General features: G+C 61.8%; 1 protein-coding gene across 1 annotated transcript; it reads right to left on the bottom strand.

Moving 5' to 3' along the window:
* Positions 1-245: 245 nt before the first annotated feature.
* LOC103582148 (collagen alpha-1(XXVI) chain-like) lies at positions 246-9,132 on the bottom strand (the record flags this gene model as incomplete). The annotated part of the gene is made up of 6 exons (XM_008563823.1): positions 246-1,886; positions 3,901-3,985; positions 6,668-6,721; positions 8,571-8,718; positions 8,855-8,907; positions 9,015-9,132. Coding segments are annotated over 6 exons (619 nt in total), but the record flags the coding sequence as incomplete, so codon positions are not given.
* Between the last annotated feature and the right edge of the window lie 362 nt (positions 9,133-9,494).

Genomic DNA, 9,494 nt, shown 5'->3' with positions numbered 1-9,494 from the left:
CTCCGTACCTTCACTGTGCTTCCTGCAGAGCTGGGGCCAGGCCAGCACTCTCGGGTGGAGGGTGGGGCAGCCTCGGAGGGTTCTGCCCAAGCTGCTCTCAGTCTCTTAGCTCCTTCCTGGGGCTCCTGGGGGCAGAGCTGAGGCCCCCTGCCTCAGAGGCCTTGTGTCCACCTGGGCCTGGCGGAAGCTGCTCACACCTGGCACCCAGTCAGCCTCCCTCACAGCCGCCACCACACAGACAGACCCACGGTGGGGAAGCTCCTTTATTGTCACATACAGCAATGACGTTACAGGCTGGTGGTGCCGGTCAGGCTTCCCGCCACCTCTGACCACCCCTCCATGAAGATAGAGAGTGGCCGAGGGCGGGGAGGGGCTACCAGGGCCTTGTGGGACCAGCCACAGCTTCATACAAGCACCGAGAGCACCAGGGACGGCTGCTCCTGCGAGGAGGAGAGACTTGTGCCCAAGTGGTGCCAGCACCTTTGATTCGATTCTCTGAGTTTGCTGCCATGGGTGAGTCTCAGGTCCTGACCCAGTGAGAGAGGAGCAGCAGGGCCAGGCTTGTCACAGGAGCCCAGGCCAGAGAGAACTTGAGGGCTGCGGTCTGAGCTGCTCTGGGCCTCTGGGGACCCCACGTCGGCTGTGGAGCCTGCCAGGCCCCAGCCCAGAGGGGCAGGAGCATCTCTCCCCAACAGGCCTGGGACTCTAGCCGCTTACCTCTCTGCAGTTTGACAAGGGGACATTGGGCTTGCCATGTCACGCAGAAGGGGCAGACCCTGCAGATCTCCCAGAGAGACCGGGAGGGACAGGGGCTGCAAGACATTTCCATTAAATGCTCCCTCCTTCTGGCTTGGGGGTGGGGGCAGGTGGGATCAGCACCTGGGAGGCAGGGGCGGGTGATGCCAATCTGGTTTGGGGGCCCTGGAACCCCCAACGCTCCTCTTACATGGTCCCCAAGTCCGTGTGGCTGTCAGTGGTTTATTCATGGTCTCCCCAGCCTCTGGGAGCAGCTATAGGCCAGGCTGCCCCCAGCCCGTGAAGCAGACCCCAAACCCTGGTGAAGGGGTTGAGGAAGGAGGCCCAGGGCCCTGCAGTCTGGGATGTGCCATGCAGCCTGTCCTTCCTGGCTGGCTGTCCAGTCTCGCTTTGGCCCTGCCACCTTGGGAGTCATCCCTGCCCTGCGCCCTCCCTGTCTGAGTTTCCTCATGAAGAGAAGCTGGCAGGGTTGAGAGACCGTGGCTTCAGGAACCGAGAGGCCTGGGTTCAAGTCCTGCCCCAGCCAGCCACGATCTGGTGGCTTTGGGGGTTATTTATACCCCCCGAGCCTCAGTCCTCCGTGTAAAGTGGGGATAATAATCCTACCTCCTAAGGGTTAAATGAGACAATGTAAGGAAAGCTCCTTGGACAGGCCCAGACATAGCAGGGACTCCATACACGATGAGTATTATGGTTATTCTCACGCCCACTGCCCAGCCCACCCAGACCCCGTCTCCAGCGGGAAGTGAGGGTGGGGAGGGAGGGGCAAGGGAAGGGCTCTGCAGCGGGTGCTGGTTCCCCCTGGACCTTGTCCCTGGAGGTGCCATCTGTTCCCCAGACCCCCAGGCCCCGGGAGCCAGTGTCCCTCACAACCGTCCATGCCTGGAGCCCAGCCCCACTCAGGGCGTCTTCAGGCCTCAGGGGCTGGGTCTCTGGTCAGGGGGGGGCTTGTCCTGGAGACCTGGGCTCTTACTTCCTGTCGCTGGCCCCATCAGCGTTCTTCTGCCCAGGGTTGGGACCAAGCAGGGCAGCAAGGGCGCCATCAGCATGAGGGCCACCGCGCTTCATCTTGAGGCTGGCTCTCAGGGCGGCATCCTGGCTGGAGCCCCCCTCAGGGGAAGCCAGGGGATCTGGAGGGAGAGCAGGAGGGTGGGCTCGAGACAGAGCTTTGGGAGGACTTGGAAGCATTTTGCTCCTGGGACCTGTCCAAGGAGAGAAGCCCTTGTCTGGACAAAGCAAAGCAGCATCGGGCTTTTGGCTCCTCATCCACTCGTTCACTCACCCATCCATTCATTCACCCATCCATTCATTCACCCATCCAGCCATTCATTCATTCATTCATTCATTCATTCACCGTTCAACACATGCTGAGGAGCCTGGGCTCCAGGCCCTGCAGAGGTCCCCACTCTGCGCCAGGGGCTCCCAGCGTGCGAGGGAGAGACATGGAAACAACACCCCATTATGGAGTGGAAGGCTCCTCAGAGCCCTGTAGAACAAAGCGGAGGGCTCAGGGCAGGCTTCTCAGAGGAGGACGTCTTTGAGCAGGCCCTGGAGTGGGAGTCGTGTTCACCAGGTGGAGGGACCAGCCTGAGCAACGGTGTGGAGGTGGGAGGGAGCCTGGCGTGACTGGGTGCTGGTCTGTCACTGGGCACGGGGCTATGCTGGGTAGCGTCGTGGGGAGCTGGGCTGATGCACCTGGATGTCTGTCATGGGCAGGAGGGACTTCTGGGGGTCCCTGAGCAGGGGAGGGACAAGGTCAGACTGGGGTTTGGCGAATACCATCTGACAGCGGAGTGGAGGGGCCACTGAGGCAAAGAGACCAGAGACCCAAGGCAGTTGCCGTGAAGGCAGCAGTGAGCTGAGGGAGGAGAGAGGTTCCCAGCGTGGTGGCCCTGGTCACGACTCACCGTGGATCCCAATCATGTGCTCCAGAATGAGGACCCTCTCGGCCAGGATCTTCAGGGCCTCCCGCAGCTGCTGCACCCCCTCGCCCTGGCAGGGAGGAAGTGGCCAGGGTCAGGGCCGGCCATGGGAGGGAGTCGGGGCCAAGCTGACACAGGGCACATGTCCCTGCAGCCCTGCCCTCCTGTCCCGTCCCACTGCCACCATCATCACTACAAATAGCCACCCTAGTTCGAACATCCCCTGTGTGCCAGGCTGGGGTCCAAACCTTGCTCACAGATGAGCAACCCAGAGTGCAGAGAGACTCAGCATCCCTCCCTACGGCCATGCAGCCTGGAAGGGGCTGATCTGGGCTTCAAACCGGACCTGTAGCCTCCAGCCGGGGCTCTTCTTTCTACCATGGTGGCTTCTCCTGCGTGCCCTATTTGCCGCATAGGAAATATTCTCTAATATTTTTCTAATGCAGGCAGAGCTCCCAGCACTGGGCCCTGCAGGTGGGAGGCCCTGTGCCCGTTTCCTTCTTGGACGGCCCAACCAAGAGCATCTGCCAGATCAACGCTGCAGAGCAGCAGGGACAGGCCAGGTGTGCCCACACCAGGCCAGAAACAGAGACAGGGCACCGCTTGGAGAGCGCTGGCAGCTGAAACAAAGACGGAGCCATTCATTCATTCATTCATTCATTCATTCACCGTTCAACACATGCTGAGGAGCCTGGGCTCCAGGCCCTGCAGAGGTCCCCACTCTGCGCCAGGGGCTCCCAGCGTGCGAGGGAGAGACATGGAAACAACACCCCATTATGGAGTGGAAGGCTCCTCAGAGCCCTGTAGAACAAAGCGGAGGGCTCAGGGCAGGCTTCTCAGAGGAGGACGTCTTTGAGCAGGCCCTGGAGTGGGAGTCGTGTTCACCAGGTGGAGGGACCAGCCTGAGCAACGGTGTGGAGGTGGGAGGGAGCCTGGCGTGACTGGGTGCTGGTCTGTCACTGGGCACGGGGCTATGCTGGGTAGCGTCGTGGGGAGCTGGGCTGATGCACCTGGATGTCTGTCATGGGCAGGAGGGACTTCTGGGGGTCCCTGAGCAGGGGAGGGACAAGGTCAGACTGGGGTTTGGCGAATACCATCTGACAGCGGAGTGGAGGGGCCACTGAGGCAAAGAGACCAGAGACCCAAGGCAGTTGCCGTGAAGGCAGCAGTGAGCTGAGGGAGGGGAGAGGTTCCCAGCGTGGTGGCCCTGGTCACGACTCACCGTGGATCCCAATCATGTGCTCCAGAATGAGGACCCTCTCGGCCAGGATCTTCAGGGCCTCCCGCAGCTGCTGCACCCCCTCGCCCTGGCAGGGAGGAAGTGGCCAGGGTCAGGGCCGGCCATGGGAGGGAGTCGGGGCCAAGCTGACGCAGGGCACATGTCCCTGCAGCCCTGCCCTCCTGTCCCGTCCCACTGCCACCATCATCACTACAAATAGCCACCTTAGTTCGAACATCCCCTGTGTGCCAGGCTGGGGTCCAAACCCTTGCTCACAGATGAGCAACCCAGAGCGCAGAGAGACTCAGCATCCCCCCCTACGGCCATGCAGCCTGGAAGGGGCTGATCTGGGCTTCAAACCGGACCTGTAGCCTCCAGCCGGGGCTCTTCTTTCTGCCATCGTGGCTTCTCCTGCGTGCCCTATTTGCTGCATAGGAAATATTCTCTAATATTTTTCTAATGCAGGCAGAGCTCCCAGCACTGGGCCCTGCAGGTGGGAGGCCCTGTGCCCGTTTCCTTCTTGGACGGCCCAACCAAGAGCATCTGCCAGATCAACGCTGCAGAGCAGCAGGGACAGGCCAGGTGTGCCCACACCAGGCCAGAAACAGAGACAGGGCACTGCTTGGCGAGCGCTGGCAGCTGAAACAAAGACGGAGTCTACGTTCCCAGGATCCGGTCTACACACGGGCAAAGGACCTCGTGCATGGGGACACATGAATGAGCTGAGATGGGGTGCCGACTTATTGAGAAGACAGGTGTCAAGGCCACTGTCCCCAGCCAGCCCAGCCCTGGCAGTTGGCAGCCAAACGAGCACCTTTTGCTGGTGTAACCTGACAGATCTGTGTTCAGATTAATTCAGCTTAAGATGAAACAAAAGGAAACCAAGAGCACCCTACTGGGTGACAGCAGAGAGGTGTCCCCACCAGGGACAAAGGCACTGGAAAGCAAGCTGAGTGCAGTGTCTGGGAAGGGGGATGTCGATGTCCCCAACTCAGGGAGAGAGCTCTGGGCAGGAGCAGGGGCTTCCAGGTCCCCTCTGTCAGGGCCCTGGCTCAGCCTCATGTCCCTGAGCCATGGGTTGTGCGTCTTGTGAAATGGGGTCGGGGGGTCTTGGGTAACTTCTCAGCTCCCATCGCAGTGGCCTGTGCATCTGGGCTGCTCCTCAGCAGCTCTGACCTCTCCTTCCTCGCTGCCTCCTGCACCCACCCTGGCTGCTCCATCCTCTTCTCCTCCTCTGCTTCTGCAAGGACCTCCCGAAGGTCCCCCAGCCCCTGCCTTGCCCCTGCCCACCTCCCCCACTTGGCAGATGCCCCAGCTCACTCCCCAATGGCCTGTGCTGGGACCCACCTAGGGGAGGGGAGCCCCCTCGGGCACATTCATTCTCAGCTTTCGAGGCCTCCCCTGCACCTCCAGAAGGCAGGGTCCCCCCGGCCTCCAATCCTCACTCCTCAGGTTCCCAGCTCGAACCCCCTCCTCCTCTGTCCGTCCCCTCCCACGTCCCCAGCTGTGCATCCTTCTGCCCACCAGCGCCTTGACCCTGTGGGTGCGTCCTTATGCCAGGCCCTGATCATGGAAGACCCTGTTCCCTGATAGTGACCCCACAGCCTGAAGCCTCCTTAAGAGAGTCTTTTCTACAGGTTCGCGGCTGCTCTGCCCCTTGGGAGGCTCCCCACTCCCACCCCGCAGGGCCAGTCACCCTAAGATGAAACAAAAGGAAACCAAGAGCACCCTACTGGGTGACAGCAGAGAGGTGTCCCCACCAGGGACAAAGGCACTGGAAAGCAAGCTGAGTGCAGTGTCTGGGAAGGGGGATGTCGATGTCCCCAACTCAGGGAGAGAGCTCTGGGCAGGAGCAGGGGTTTCCAGGTCCCCTCTGTCAGGGCCCTGGCTCAGCCTCATGTCCCTGAGCCATGGGTTGTGCGTCTTGTGAAATGGGGTCGGGGGGTCTTGGGTAACTTCTCAGCTCCCATCGCAGTGGCCTGTGCATCTGGGCTGCTCCTCAGCAGCTCTGACCTCTCCTTCCTCGCTGCCTCCTGCACCCACCCTGGCTGCTCCATCCTCTTCTCCTCCTCTGCTCCTGCAAGGACCTCCCAAAGGTCCCCCAGCCCCTGCCTTGCCCCTGCCCACCTCCCCCGCTTGGCAGATGCCCCAGCTCACTCCCCAATGGCCTGTGCTGGGACCCACCTAGGGGAGGGGAGCCCCCTCGGGCACATTCATTCTCAGCTTTCGAGGCCTCCCCTGCACCTCCAGAAGGCAGGGTCCCCCCGGCCTCCAATCCTCACTCCTCAGGTTCCCAGCTCGAACCCCCTCCTCCTCTGTCCGTCCCCTCCCACGTCCCCAGCTGTGCATCCTTCTGCCCACCAGCGCCTTGACCCTGTGGGTGCGTCCTTATGCCAGGCCCTGATCATGGAAGACCCTGTTCCCTGATAGTGACCCCACAGCCTGAAGCCTCCTTAAGAGAGTCTTTTCTACAGGTTCGCGGCTGCTCTGCCCCTTGGGAGGCTCCCCACTCCCACCCCGCAGGGCCAGTCACCCTACCTGTGGCACCCCCATGGCAGCAATCTGTACACCGTCCTGCGGTCACGACCACCCCGAGTGTCTCCCCCACTGGGCTGTGAACTCCTCCAGGGCGGGGACCCTATTCACCCCACGGCCCAACACCCAGCTCAGGGCCGGCTGAGGCTGTCAGTACAGATCTGGGGTACCTGCCACCCCCACGCACTCACAGCCAAGGGCACAGGAGGGGAAGCGCGGGCCATGGCACAGTTACCTCTGCAGAGGCGGCGGCCTTCTCCCCGTCCTCTCCCTTCACTCTAGGCTCACCCTAGGAAGCAAGTCACGCAGTCAACAAGCAGTCGCCCCAGCTTCTCAGGCAGACTTCAGGGGCCCACAGGGGGTCAAGGGCGGGCTGGACAGGCAGGGCTTGGGGGCAGGGGCTGGGCCAGGGCCAGTTACTGTGTGACCTTGAGCAAGTTGCTGTACCTCTCTGTGCCTCAGTTTTCTCACCTCTAAAATGGGGGTGATAATAGTACCTATGTTGTGGAGTTATTAGGTGAATTAAGTACATCAGTATTGACAATGAGCTTAGACTAGAGCCTGTCACCTAGACAGGCCATCAAAGTGTCCACCATTGTTATTTGTCACTAGACAGAAGCGCAGGAGGAGGGGTGGCTTTGCAGGCTGACACTCCTGGGTTTAAATCCCAGCTCGACTGCTGCCTAGCTGTGTGACCTTGGGCATGTTACTTAACCTCTCTGAGCCTGAGCTGCCAGTTCCGGCAAATGGAGATAAGAGAGCGCGGCCTCCCAGGGCCGCTCTGAAGCATGTGCTGTGGACAAAGAGCACCTGCATCGTGGCCAGCACATAGTAGGTGCTCGGAAAAAAGCCCTCCTCCTCCCCTGCCCCAGGCCCCTAAAGCAAGGCTCGGGCAGGAAGGAAGCGCCTGCTTCCTTGGCCCTGGAGGCACAAGACGAGACTCATAAATTTCTGTTTCCGAGAAGGGCAATTAGAGGCCAGCTGTCTAAGCCTCTTATTTCTGGGAGGTTCAGGGAAGGGAAGGGACTCGGCGGGTCACACAGCACATTAACACGGGGCCCAGGTCACCCAGCGTGTTACCCCCTGAGTCCGGGCTCCCTGCAAGAGAACTTGAGACTCTCGTCCAACCCTCCTGAGGCTGCTGCCCTCCTCAGCTCCCCTGGCAGCAGCTACTCCAGCCCCTGCTCACACACTCCCGGGGAGGGGCCTCCCAGGTCGCCCCGTCTCAATTTGGGCAGCTTGGCCTGCACCATTTGCCCCGTTCCCTCCTTCTGCACCCCCCACCCTGGTTGGGTTGCAGACCACGGGGCTGAGCTCAGGCGAGGCCACCCAGGACAGACCTCCCCCACCCTAGCACCCTGGCCTGCACCAGGGCCCACTGCCCCGGGAGTGGCCCCGGTGCCCCGCCATGCACTTACAGACGGCCCAGCCGTGCCCTGCTCCCCAGCCAGGCCCTGCAGAAGATCAAACAAAGCCTGTGAGGACCTGCCTGTCCTTGCCCAGTCGCCAGTCTCCCCTCCCGCACCCTCCCCTGGGGCTCCAGGTCTGAAAAGGAGGACGAGGGGAGGATGGCATGGGGGACACGGGAAGGCCAGACTCTGGGGATGCCCAGGCCCCGGGCCGCCCTCCACGGCCGGTGTACAGAGAGGAGGGCCCTCAGACAAGTGACTGCAACGGCCATGGGGACGGTCCCAGGTGTGCTGACACCCAGCCCAGACAGGTCCCTGGGGCCCCAGGCCTGTGTGTCCAGTCGTCCTCGGACACCTGCACCAGCGGACCAGGGGCACCCGCTCCACCTCTCTCCAAAGGGGAACTCCTGGGCCCCCACCCCACAGTCTCCCCTTCTCAGGAGATGGCTCCGTGGTCCCCCTGGCCCTGGGCACACCTGGGAGGTGACCTTGAGCTGCCCTTTCCTCACTCGCCAGATTCACTGCATCAGCTGGACCGTCAGCTCCGCTTTATAAATATGTCCCTTCACTTTGCCATTTCCACTGCTGCCACCATAACGCAAGCCGGCTTCATGTCCCCTCCCTGCGCTATCCGGCTCCTTGTTTCCATCCCCACCTTCCATCCCCCACAGCAGCCAGAGGGGCCTTTCACAAAGTCACCCTCCCTGAAACACACTGAGCTCCCTCCACCGTGATGACAGCCCACGCCTGGGCCCCGCAGGTGACGCCTGCCCGTGCCACCTTGTCCCTCCCACACTGTCCTTTGCTCAGCACCGGCCTCTTCCCTGCCTCAGGGCCTTTGCGCAGGCTCTTCGCTGTCTGGAACTGATGGGCCCACCTTCCCTGGGACCCCCAGCCAGATGGGCTGGCTCCCCCCTGGGTGACTCATACTGGTAAGGAGAGACTGGCTTCTTCTCTCCCAGGAGACCCCCAGCCTGCACCCCACACTATGCTAGAAAGGGCAAAGTCCTTACCTGGGATCCGGGTGTTCCTGGGGGTCCTGGGGGACCATGTGGTCCAGGGGGACCTATGGGCAGAGTCACAGATGATCACCTGGGGCCAGAGAACCCCACTGCCCGTCCCGCCCCCCATGAGCTCTGGAGAGGGACCCGCCCGGCCTCCTGCTCCCGGCACCTGCCCTGGGCCTGTCTCCATGGGCAGTAAATGAAGTTTGTGGAATGATGGTGGGGGGGGGGAGGCACACGCTGCCCCTCCCAGGGCCTCGTCCGTGTGGCCGTCCCAATCCCGAGACCTGGGAGACCATGGAGGGAGTCCGTCCACACTGCCCCCCACTCCCCAGCCAGCCAGCCTCCTGGTGAGTCTCTCTCACGTCGGCCCCGCCTTGAACTCAGCCCCCTCTGAGGCCACCCCTGTCGCCTGGGTGACTTTAAAAACCTCCAGACCTTCCGCTCTCCATGTGGCCACCCAGAGCAAGCTTTTAGAAATGCAAACCCGGTTAGGCACCTTTCAGGGCCCCTGAAGTCCTCAGCCGGGCCCCTTCCCACCCTCACCCCCCACATGCCCTTCTGGAAAGTTCCTCTGCTTTGCCAAACCTGTTCTTTCCTCCTAGAGCTTCCCTGTCTCTCCACTTTCCCCGCAAACTTTCCTGTTGGT

Source organism: Galeopterus variegatus, unplaced genomic scaffold, assembly GCF_000696425.1.
Source record: "Galeopterus variegatus unplaced genomic scaffold, G_variegatus-3.0.2 Scaffold15059, whole genome shotgun sequence".
NCBI lineage: Eukaryota > Metazoa > Chordata > Mammalia > Dermoptera > Cynocephalidae > Galeopterus > Galeopterus variegatus.
The sequence above is the reverse complement of the archived record's forward strand: the minus strand, read 5'-3'. Positions and strand labels throughout refer to the sequence as shown.